The sequence below is a fragment of the Platichthys flesus genome, chromosome 12, assembly GCF_949316205.1.
Source record: "Platichthys flesus chromosome 12, fPlaFle2.1, whole genome shotgun sequence".
Taxonomy (NCBI): Eukaryota; Metazoa; Chordata; class Actinopteri; order Pleuronectiformes; family Pleuronectidae; genus Platichthys; species Platichthys flesus.
This window is the reverse complement of record NC_084956.1, coordinates 544,979-557,157: the sequence shown is the minus strand read 5'-3', so window position 1 is coordinate 557,157 and position 12,179 is coordinate 544,979. Positions and strand designations below refer to the sequence as shown.

At 44.1% G+C, this 12,179-nt stretch overlaps 1 protein-coding gene and 1 pseudogene across 1 annotated transcript in view; one reads left to right on the top strand and one right to left on the bottom strand.

Annotated features, from left to right (window-relative positions):
* LOC133965785 (ankyrin repeat domain-containing protein 1-like) overlaps positions 1–6,616 on the top strand; it is a 7,553-nt gene extending 937 nt beyond the window's left edge. Inside the window, exons 3-9 of the mRNA XM_062400324.1 lie at positions 2,484–2,612; positions 3,286–3,393; positions 3,506–3,604; positions 3,691–3,789; positions 4,651–4,749; positions 4,895–4,993; positions 5,383–6,616. Of these exons, the coding sequence (XP_062256308.1) occupies positions 2,484–2,612; positions 3,286–3,393; positions 3,506–3,604; positions 3,691–3,789; positions 4,651–4,749; positions 4,895–4,993; positions 5,383–5,484 (735 nt within the window). The 3' untranslated portion in view covers positions 5,485–6,616. The remainder of the gene's footprint in view (positions 1–2,483; positions 2,613–3,285; positions 3,394–3,505; positions 3,605–3,690; positions 3,790–4,650; positions 4,750–4,894; positions 4,994–5,382) is intronic.
* Positions 6,617–8,045: 1,429 nt separating this feature from the next.
* Positions 8,046–10,847, bottom strand: LOC133966539 (high affinity choline transporter 1-like; annotated as a pseudogene).
* Positions 10,848–12,179: the final 1,332 nt, after the last annotated feature.

Below are 12,179 nucleotides of genomic sequence, written 5' to 3'. Positions count from 1 at the left end.
GATTAGTTCAGTTTTAGACTAAAACCATGAAATAGCATCAAACATCACACAGCTTCACGTCCTCAGCCTCGGAGGACCATGAGGATGTGGGAGGAGCTGGGGTGTAGGGACACAGGGGGGTGTGGTCTCAGTGACTCATCAGAGGAGGATTCACACCAGCTGACAGGTGTCAAACATAACGAGGAGCCAGGTCAGGAGCAGGCTGTGATTGACAGGACGTCAAAGACACAACGACAGGAAATCAAAGTGTCACAAACTGAAGCAGCAGCTGTTTGTGTGTTTACATATAAACTGAGCTGCAGAGTTACTGACTGAACACACACACAAACAGACACACACACACAAACAGACACACACACGCACAGACAGACACACACACAAAACACACACACACACACAGACACACAGACACACAGACACACACACACATAGACACACAGAAACACACACACACACACAGACACACACACACACACACACAAACAGACACACACACACAAACAGACACACACATGCACACAAATCACACACACACACAAACAGACACACACACACAAAGCGACACACACACACACAGACAGACACACACACAAAACACACACACACACACAGACACACAGACACACAGACACACACACACATAGACACACAGAAACACACACACACACACAGACACACACACACACACACACAAACAGACACACACACACAAACAGACACACACATGCACACAAATCACACACACACACAAACAGACACACACACACACACAAATCACACACACACAAACAGACACACACACACACACAAATCACACAAACAGACACACACACACACACACAAATCACACACATACAGACACAAACAGACACGCACACACAAAGCGACACACACAGAGACAGACACACACACACAAAGCGACACACACACACACAGACAGACACACACACAAAACACACACACACACACAGACACACAGACACACAGACACACACACACATAGACACACAGAAACACACACACACACACAGACACACACACACACACACACAAACAGACACACACACACAAACAGACACACACATGCACACAAATCACACACACACACAAACAGACACACACACACAAAGCGACACACACACACACAGACAGACACACACACAAAACACACACACACACACAGACACACAGACACACAGACACACACACACATAGACACACAGAAACACACACACACACACAGACACACACACACACACACACAAACAGACACACACACACAAACAGACACACACATGCACACAAATCACACACACACACAAACAGACACACACACACACACAAATCACACACACACAAACAGACACACACACACACACAAATCACACAAACAGACACACACACACACACACAAATCACACACATACAGACACAAACAGACACGCACACACAAAGCGACACACACAGAGACAGACACACACACAAAACACACACACACACACACACAGACACACACACACACACACACAGACCCACACACACACAAACAGACACACACACACAAACAGACACACACACAAATCACACACACAAAGACACACGCACACATGCACACACACACAGACACACAGACACACACACACACACAAAACACACACACACAAACAGACACAGACACACACACAAACACACACAAACACAAACACACAGACAGACACACACCCAAACACACACAAAACACACACACACACACAAAACACACACACACACACACACTCACACAGACACACACACACACACTCACACACACACACTCACACACACACACTCACACACACACACACACACTCACACACACACACACACACTCACAAACTCACACACACACTCACACAAACACACTCACACACACACACTCACACACACACACACACACACACACTCACACACACACACTCACACACACACACAGACTCACACACTCACACACACACACACACAAACACTCACACACACACACACACACACACACACACACACACACACACACACACACACACATTTAAATTCAGGCTGTGAGCTCATATTGGAACTAGCTCGTCATAGGTGTTGTTTGGTGTGTGCTGCCACCTGGAGGCATCTGGGAGTATAGCACAAACCAAATGATTCTATTCTGTAATGAACAATAACAAACCCTTAGAACAATAATAATGATAACAATAATAATGAATACAAATTAATAATAACATCTATGTGTATTTATAGTACTGAAGCAACGAAATGAAAACAAATGACTAAATGTGAGATACATTCATTTATAATGTAAAATATATCATCATTATTATAATAATTATTCAAATTTCTTTCTTGTTAGTGTGTATCCCTCACCTGTAAAATGGCAGCAGATTATTTCTGAATGAGCTCATGAAATATGACCAATGGAATAAGCACAGTTAAAACGTGGCCGTGTGTTCTGGGCTCAGACGGACCGGAGCGGCCGCCTGAAGCTGGAGACCGTGGACGACCTGTTCAACATCCTGCAGCTGAGGAAGAGGAGGAGAGAGAGGAAGAGTCCCGCCCACAAGAGGCAGCAGCCGGAGCCTGAGACTGTGGTAAAATATACATTATGATTTGTATTTACAAGCTTATGGAAGAATGACTGTTCTCATTGTATTTCACATGTGAACCAGTGAAAAAGTTTCACTGGTGAATCTGTGACTTGGCCTCAGAAGAGTCGCTGTGCATTTCATTTCATTTCATTTCATTTCATTTCATTTCATTTCATTTCATTTCATTTCCTCGATTTTCAGAGAATAAGAGCAATGGGCCGAACATCGAGCCATTTGTATTCTTTACAATATTATAATATCAGAATAAATTACTCAGTGTATTGTGTGAATCCTTTAATGTCCTTAAAGCAAAGTCTGGTTTCTGTTATAGTTTAAAATCTTCTAAAAGCTGGTATAGAATATTTTGGGCCAATTAAGTTAATCTAAGAATCTTGTTGTGTTGCATGTTGCGTTACAGACTTTCGCCTCAGCTCTGACTTCTGGTGTTTCTCTCTCTGTTTTCAACACTGACTAAAAACCATTAAAATAACTGTTTCAATTGAAGGAGCTTAGCATGGAGCTGCAGTCGAGCTTTGACCTGCTGCAGTACAATCAGTAGATTGGAGAGTTCAAACTGTAAAGTGCTCTTTTTGAGGAAGCAGCTTGAAGTCAGAGTCCTGATGAACGGCTCTGAGGCAAAGTGAGTTTGAGGTTTGAAGAGTTTTTCTTGAATCAGCCGGAGACGGTGGATGAGCAGCTGTTTCTGACGGCAGCGATGGAGAACAAGCTTCCTGTGGTGGAGAAGTTCCTCAGTGACGGAGGAAACCCCAACGTGTGCGACCACGTGAGTGACACACAGCCACGTGCACACGATCACACCTGAGGAGCAGCTGATTGTACGAACCGCACCAATGAGGTGGATTGTGTGTTTCCTAATGAAACGTGTGTGTGACCAGTTCCAGAGAACAGCTCTGCACAAAGCTGCGTTCAGAGGGAACATGGAGGTGATGAAGAGCCTCCTGGAGGCCGGAGCTGCCATCGAGAAGAAAGACAAGGTGAGAGGAGGACCAACACACACACTCACACACTCACACACACACACACACTGAACTGTCAGACTGATGATGTGTGTGTGTTGCAGCTGGAGGCCACAGCGCTCCACTGGGCCTGCAGAGGAGGAAGTCTGCCGGCCCTTCAGCTCCTCCTCGACCAGGGGGCAAAGGTCACATCCAGAGACAAGGTCAGTCAGCAGAGGTTACCACAGGTCAGAGGTTACCACAGGTCAGAGGTTACCACAGATCAGAGGTTACCACAGGTCAGAGGTTACTACAGGTCAGAGGTCACTACAGGTCACCTCTGTTAATCCATAAAGAAACAACATGAACTGCTTCATGTTCAAAACGATCTCTTTGGTTTCATCTGAAGGTCGAAGAGAAACAGATCCAAACAAAAAATGGCAGTGAACCCAAAACATGAACTTTCACAAAACAATCTCCTCTGCTCCTCATCTCCTCCTCATCTCCTCCTCTCCTCCTCCTCCTCTCCTCCCCTCTGCTCCTCCCCTCTGCTCCCCCTCTCCTCCTCCTCCTCCTCTCTCCTCCTCCCCTCTCTCCTCCCCTCTGCTCCTCCTCTCCTCTCCTCCTCTCCTCCTCCTCCTCCTCTCCTCCCCTCTGCTCCTCCCCTCTGCTCCTCCTCTCCTCCTCCTCCTCCTCTCTCCTCCTCCCCTCTCTCCTCCCCTCTGCTCCTCCCCTCTGCTCCTCCTCTCCTCCTCCTCCTCCTCTCTCCTCCTCCCCTCTCTCCTCCCCTCTGCTCCTCCTCTCCTCCTCTCCTCTCCTCCTCCAATCCTCCCCTCTGCTCCTCCTCTCTTCCTCCTCTCCTCTCTCCTCCCCTCTGCTCCTCCTCTCCTCTCCTCTCCTCCTCCTCCTCCTCCTCCTCCCCTCTCCTCCTCTCCTCCTCTCCTCCTCTCCTCCTCCCCTCTGCTCCTCCTCCTCTCCTCCTCTCCTCCTAATCTCCTCCTCTCCTCCCCTCTGCTCCTCCTCTCCCCTCCTCTCCTCCTCCCCTCTCCTCCTCCCCTCTGCACCTCCTCCTCTCCTCCTCTCAGCTGCAGAGCACTCCTCTCCATGTGGCTGTGAGGACTGGACACAGTGAATGTGCTGAACATCTCGTTCACTGTGGAGCAGACGTCAACGCCAAAGACAGAGTAAGAAGCTGATTGGACGACACTGATATTTACTCATGTTAAATCATACATTATGATACATTATGATACGTTATGATACACATTACACACACTACACACCTTACACAGAAAGCCCACTGACTTCCTGTGTCCTCCCACGCTGCAGGACGGAGACACGCCCATGCACGACGCCGTGAGAATCAACAGATTCAAGATGATCAAGCTGCTGATGATGTACGGAGCCCGTCTCAACACCAAGAACAGCGTAAGAACTCAGCAGCACGTCAGAAACATCTGGACTCAGCGGGGTCTGACCAATCAGGAGTCAGGCTCAGCTGTCAATCAACACGTCTTTATCTCATCAAATAACAGATCAGAGCATCTTGAAGAAACGTCAGTGAGATCAGAACCTCCTCAAATGAAACAAACATCTTTGACAAACATTCAGTTAACGTGGCGGTTTATGACCTGTACCAGGTGGGGGGGCGATCCAGATGTTTTGAGCTGTTACGTCCATCACACGGTTCAGACTTAAAGCTCGTCTAATCAGAACAAAGATGATTTAATATGTCGTGGAATCTCTTTAGCAGCTGTTCTACAGATGTTCATCACTGTGATGCACCAAATGAAGACGTTTTTGTTTCTCCTGTTCAGGACGGGAAGACTCCGCTGGAGACGCTGAACTCTTGGCAGAACGGAGCCAAGAGTCTCCTGAGTAACTTCGACGAGGAGAAGCTCAGCGGAACCTCCCCCTGAGGTGGAGACCGCAGAACAAGAGAAGAAGTAGAGTGGAAGAAAACCACGTTGGACTTTTGATCCGTTCCATCATTTGCACACTTCATACTCTGACAGATATTAACCTCAGGTAATATTCAGGTGCTGCCGAGCCTTTGTCATTAACTTGGCTCCGGGTCCAGGGATTTGAACCAGCAACCTTCAAGGTGATTGGCAGGCGTTAGAGAAAGACTTTCCTGAAAGTAGCAGCAGGGACTTGAATTATCATAATGATTAATCAATAATGTGAAATCTAATCAGCGTGTTTGATTGATAGTGATTATTAACACTGATGGAGTCACGGATGTTGCTGGACAATGTCTCGGCCGACAACGTGAAGATGCTTTAATTTGAACTTTTCTTCATTTGTAGTTTAAGCTGAGTTGATGTCGGTGATGCTGCATCGAGAAAATGATTATTTATTGATTAACGGCAACGGTCTGTGATCAGTTAACTGGGTTTGATTGATTTCAATACTTAGGCTTGATAACTAAGTGATTAGAAGTGAATTATTAACGTGTTGTATTGATTCAGAGGAGTTGTTGGTCTGACGTGTTCAGAGGGAAGTGACAGGATGAAGCAGGTGTTTACTCTTTGGCTCCATCTTGTTGTTGTGTTAGAGCAAACAGGAAACCACGACAGAGCTCTTCTCCTGCAGCCACGTTCATCCAGTCCAATCCCAGCTGCTTCTCTGGATCTGATGAGCTGCACGTTCCCACTCCCTCTCTGACTCGTCTCGCTCTAACATCATTTTTGATCCAGCTTATTATTTCTAATGTTACAGATTCTAATTTCTTGAACTTTGCTCAAACCTTACAGCATCACTTTTATTGTGTTTGTAAGTTTGGACAAAGTTCATCCAGATCCCTTTGAGCGTCTGGGGTCAGAGGTCAGCTCGGCTGTCTCCCGCCTCTGCTGATGAAGACATTTTGTAAATGGTTGAGAGGGAAGAAAGTGAAAAGTCACAGTTGGTTCTGAGGATGAAGAAAGTTATGTGAAGTGAACACGTCTTGACAGATGATCAACAATTTGATTTATTTTGTATTGTTACAGATGAATGTAAATTTTGCTTTGTAATTATGAATCCATTGAATAAAAGATATTTTGAATCTAATTTCCTCTGTGTTGATGAATCGAACACATACACACTCATTACATTACATTACATTTCATTTAGCTGACGCTTTTATCCAAAGCGACTCACAATAAGTGAATCAAACCCGAGGGTACAGACCAAGGACGACAAGAATCAAGAAAGTACAATTTCTTCAAATAAAGCAAAACTACAAAGTGCTATAAGTAAGAGCCATTTGAGTGCTACTAAAGTGTTAGTTTCAAAAAGTTGTTAGTGAGTTAATGTCTCACAGCCTTTTCACAACAGAGAGAAAAGTTACTTTTGATAATTCTAATGACAGAACCAGGCAGGTTTAGACCTGTAGGTGTTGTACAGTTGAGATTGTGTGGATACAGAGTTTCTGAAGGTTTCAACAAGCTCAATGTAAAAACTTTTTTACACTCGTAAAGACATTAAATATTTGTCTTAATGAACGTCGCAAAAAATTAAATTTCAGATCATTTAACTTTTGAAGACCTTCACAGGGTTCATGCTGTGGTTTGGTTGAAATCCTCTCAGAACCTGATGGGAGGAGTCTGCAGGTATTCACCTCAACTGGTCTGACTGCAGCTGCACACTGGTGTTCAGCCACTCCTCTACCTCCTTTGAAGTTTCATTCTTGGACTGTTTGTAATGCACTTCAGCATGACCCTGTGTTTCTCAAGTGGACTCACCTGCACCTCAGCTACCTCATCAACACCAGAACTTTAACCCTGGAGCTTAGTCGCTCTGGATTGTCTCAGTGGTTCCTCAGCCTGTTCACCTGCTCCCCCTAGCATCAATAAAAAAAAAGATGGTGTCTCTTTCCACTGCTTTGTGGACGATATTCAAATATACTTGCCCCTGAATCTTAAAACTAAGAGCTCACTGCAGCCCCTGTTTATTGACCTAAATGACATGAAATCATGGATGAACTTTAACTTCCTGAACCTAAATGAAAAGAAGACTGAGGTTCTTGTGTTTGGACACCCTGAGTTGCCGGATGTGGGAACCCTCGGCCTTCTAGCTCCTCTTATATTCCCTCCTCTGTGAAGAGTCTTGTTTATTTTATGGCTTTTGTAGTAGTTCCGATGTTGAGACGATCAATTCACTGCCGATTAACTTATTTACTTTTGATTATTCTTATGCTCTTATGCACTACATTTCCAAGGTGGAGTATCTATCATCGTTATGGAGACATACTTTTGTAAAATGGGACCTAAAGGTAACATCTATATAATGTGAATACGATTTATTCCTCAGGTTTATAGAAAAGGCCAATTTTCTCACAGTCTCATTTGCTGTTGTAGGTCATAAAGAGGCAGCCAAATTAATATGTGACAATTTCATAATTTACATTTGTTGTATACATCATGAGAAATTAACAAATGATGAGTGATGTGACGTGATAGACCCTCCTGGTCTGTGTTAGGATGCAAACCACAGATATTCAGGGACTCTCACACTCTGAGCTAATCCTTGGCTCTGAGGCCTCAGTCTGAGGACATGTGTTATCCAGTGTGTCTTTCTCATGGTCTTCTTTGGCCCCATGAACCAGTGCCAGCTCTCGTGCTGATTGCTGGACTTTCACCTGGAACACGTCACACTTCTCAGGTAACAGGCCTTTGTTGAAGAGCACAGACGTCAGATAGGAGAACAACACGATGGCAGCAATGGCAGACAGCATGGAGATGGTCTTAACTGGAGCGTACTGGACATAAACTCCGTCCTCAAGAACACATCCTGGGAAGTGGAGGACAACTGGCAGCCCGAGTGATGGGAGTCCACAGAGAACTCTGAGCACCGATCCCACCACACAGCCCATAACAGCTCCATAACCATTGGAGATATTGACGAAGAGCACGCAGACCAGTTGAGGGAAGATTATGATGTAGGCCACCTCAGCACTAAGAATCCAGAAGAGCAAGGCACTGTTTCCCAGGCTGGTTAGTGATGTACCAACCAAACCCACGACCAGCACAGCAACTCGGATCACCCACTGAATCTCTCTGTCTGACGCCTGGAGAAGAAGTAGAGAGGAGGAGGTGAAGAGGTTTGAGATACTAACTATTATCTTATCATTCAATGTTCTCATGACCCATGAGGTCACCAGGCCAACATCAACCCAGTTCTCCCTTCCTTCTTTCTCTTCCTACTCAACTCTCTGAGAGGAGAAGTGTGGCTGTCCAACTCACTTGCTCTTTTCAACTCATCCTTTCGACTCAACTCTCCGAGAGGAGGTCACCTCTCTTTCTGCTCAACTTCAATGGAGGAGGTGCAGCTCTCCACTCACTAAGTGAAGGAATCTTCCTTCCAATCCAAGCTCTACCAACCTTCAAGCAGGCCTGACTGGAGCCGACTGCTAAAACCTCCAAAAGGCAGCGAGGTGAGGTCCAGCCTAAGAACCAGCTCAAGAGCTGCATCGCACACAGAACCACAACAACAGGAGCCACAAACCAGCAAGACGTCTTCACTGGACTTCCAACAGCACATCAACCTTTGTCCCTTTTCATGGACGGGTAACACAACTGGGCTTAATAATTATACCAGGCTGAGCAAAGACCGTTCATTCGATTCTGTTTGATGTTTATAAGTTTGATTTGTGTTGCTGTGATATTTTGGTTATAAGTGATTTGAAAGTTAATGTTAGTTATGTTCTTCACAGTCTTTGTGACTCAGCACTTTGTTTATATGGTTATGGATCAACCTTGGTTTCAAACCACTGTGTATTAAACAAATCAACAAAAGGTCACTTTGCTCTGTACCTGCACACTAAGTTATGCACAGATGCTGCTCCTTGGTTTCCTGTGATTTAACATGATTTGTTCTATCTGTAACATTAAATACAACAGATTAGTGGATGTTAGATTTCACAGTTCACATTAGTATGTAGAAGTTGTCAGTACGTGTAGATGCAGCAGCTGCCCCAAGCAGTATCGGAGGTGTTCCAAACACAAGCATGAGGAAAGCAGCGACTAAGCACGAGAGCTGTGGCTAATGAAGAAGCTGCCAACGTCCTCTGGTGTAAACACTGAAATCCCAGACTTCCCAGTGCCTTGAGAATGAAACAGAATTAAAATATGAGTCATGTGTCTTTATCTTGAGGAGTTCTCTCAACACTAGTGAAGAACATTTGACATCAGCCACAGTTTGCTCCATCTTACAAACATGAAGAATTCATCCATCATGATCCCGGTCTTCTCCAGTCCTGGTGCACCAATCCAGGGAGCGTGTAAGGTGTTGTTCTCCAGTGTCTCGCTGATCTCCAAGCAGTTAGGGTTCATCAAGACAAAGGGAACACACAGCCACTGCAGAGACAAATACAAATGTAAGTAATGGACAAGGACTCCAGCACTTGATAAAACCTTAAACAACAGCAACTCACCAAGCTAATGAATATAAGAACAAGCTGAATAATATCAGTGTAGGCCACAGAGTAGAGACCTCCCAGCAGAGTGTAGATGAGGACCACTGCAGCAGAGATCCAGATACACAGAGTGTAGGGCAAATCCAGGACCACACTCATGGTGCCTCCTGTTAAACACCTTGGATCACTGGAGTTCTACTTATATACACACTGTACAAGTATCACTGACTCATATTCCATCAAACACATTTATTTTAAACTGACACTTGAACACACACACATATATGAGGAGAGGTTAAAGTGCTTCTGTATATTATTACTTACCTAAACAAATCAGTATTAATGCTTGACATAGTATATCAATAGAAATTGAGGCCAGACTCAGTCCAGCTGTCAGAACTGGTCCATACTTGATGTGGAAAGGGTTCATCATGGTGACCAGTTCATTTCTCTTAGTGGTTTAGCAAACACCAGGCCACCTTGATTTAATGAGGGGAAAAACAAACTAGTGATAATATCAAGAAATCACAATAATAATGATTCAACTCAAGGTGAATTGATGAAGTAAAATTGCCAACTTCAATTTACATAGAATAAAAGATAAGCTGTATGCAGTTAACATGGTGGCTGCCCAGGTTAGTCCCATTGACGGAGTGTACACCATCTCAGCTGTGCCCACAATAAAGCCTCCTCCAACCCATGTAGCTGCAGGATGGATCAACACACAGCAGATATTTGGACAAAGACTAAAGGTGAGATCATAATTCAGAATTATTGATCAATAGGACCAGTAGGACTTCACCCAACCAAGACTGTTGTTAGTCAAATCTGATTTGGCTGTTTATTATTCATATGAAACAACAATTCATGATGTTTACTTGCCATGCTTTTATAAATTGCCAAATAAACTTCCCCAAGAGACTTTTTGGCAAAAGGAATTTCTTTCAGCTCCTCTGGCTTCACCTTTTTCCTTCACCTTCTTCTTTTGGAAACACTTCTTATATCCACACACCTCAAGTCTTTGCCTCTGTGAATGTGCACATCCCAAGAAGTGAGAAGTCAGCTGATCGAACGAAACACAAAAATGCCAAACGCTACAACAGTGACTGAAAAATAAAATAGCGCATTGTTTGTAAAGGGCTGCCGTGATGAAGGTTGCATTTTTCTCAGAAGTAAAAATCTGGCCTCAGTCCTCAGGTTGATACTCTTAATTGGTGTTAATAATGTAAAATGCTTACATGCTCTAATGTTCAGAAAACACATCACTTTTCTCAAACCTTCACTTAATTCATGATCAAGAATCAGGAGTTTGAGACTTTTCTGTGAGAAAAACATCAACTTGTCTGACTCACTGTACTAATTCCCCCTGACATACTTCACAAGTATGAGGTTCTTCCCTCGGGCAGGAGGCTGCGGGCCATCAGGACCAAAACCTCCCGCCACAAGACCAGCTTCTTCCCGGCTGCAGTTGGCCTCATCAACAAGGCCCGGGACCCCCACCTTACTCGGACTTTTATTCAAGGATGTGTTAAATTAACATATTATATCATATCATATTATAAAATATTATACTGCATTACATTGCATATTGCAATCGGACACTGTTTACTGTTTTGCATTTTGCATTTCACTTTTTACTTCACTTATTATATCTTTTATCTTTTATATATTTTTATTCAGAAATGTTTATGTCAAAATAAATGTTCCTTTGTATAAATATTGGACAAAAGTGAGTAAATAAGAAGTAAACAGTGAGTAAATATTTACTGGTTTTCTATTTTTTATTGCTTTTCCTATGTATGTTGTATTTATTGTGTTTTTATGTTTCTATGTTCATTGTATGCACCAATTACCAGAGCAAATTTCTTGTAGGTGTAAACCTACTTGGCAATAAAATACTTCTGATTCTGATTCTGACAAGTCATATTAAACACCGTTGTTGTTTATCCCACTCTCCTGTTTCACTAAACCAGTTACCGTAAACGTATCACTGGTTTGGAACCATTACAATATATTCAGATTTTCGACCAGAAGACGTTCCTGAACGCATCAAAGGAAGGACGCATGCGCCGTCCCGTCTTGAATCCTATTGGTCCGTTTCAAACTCTCACGCGCCAGCCGAGTTGTTGTGGAGCTTCGCGGTTGTTTGGAGCGAGGCCGCTCGTAGAGGCACTTCCGGTGGCTGAGGCAGCTCACTGCTGCCACGCAGTTCGAGGC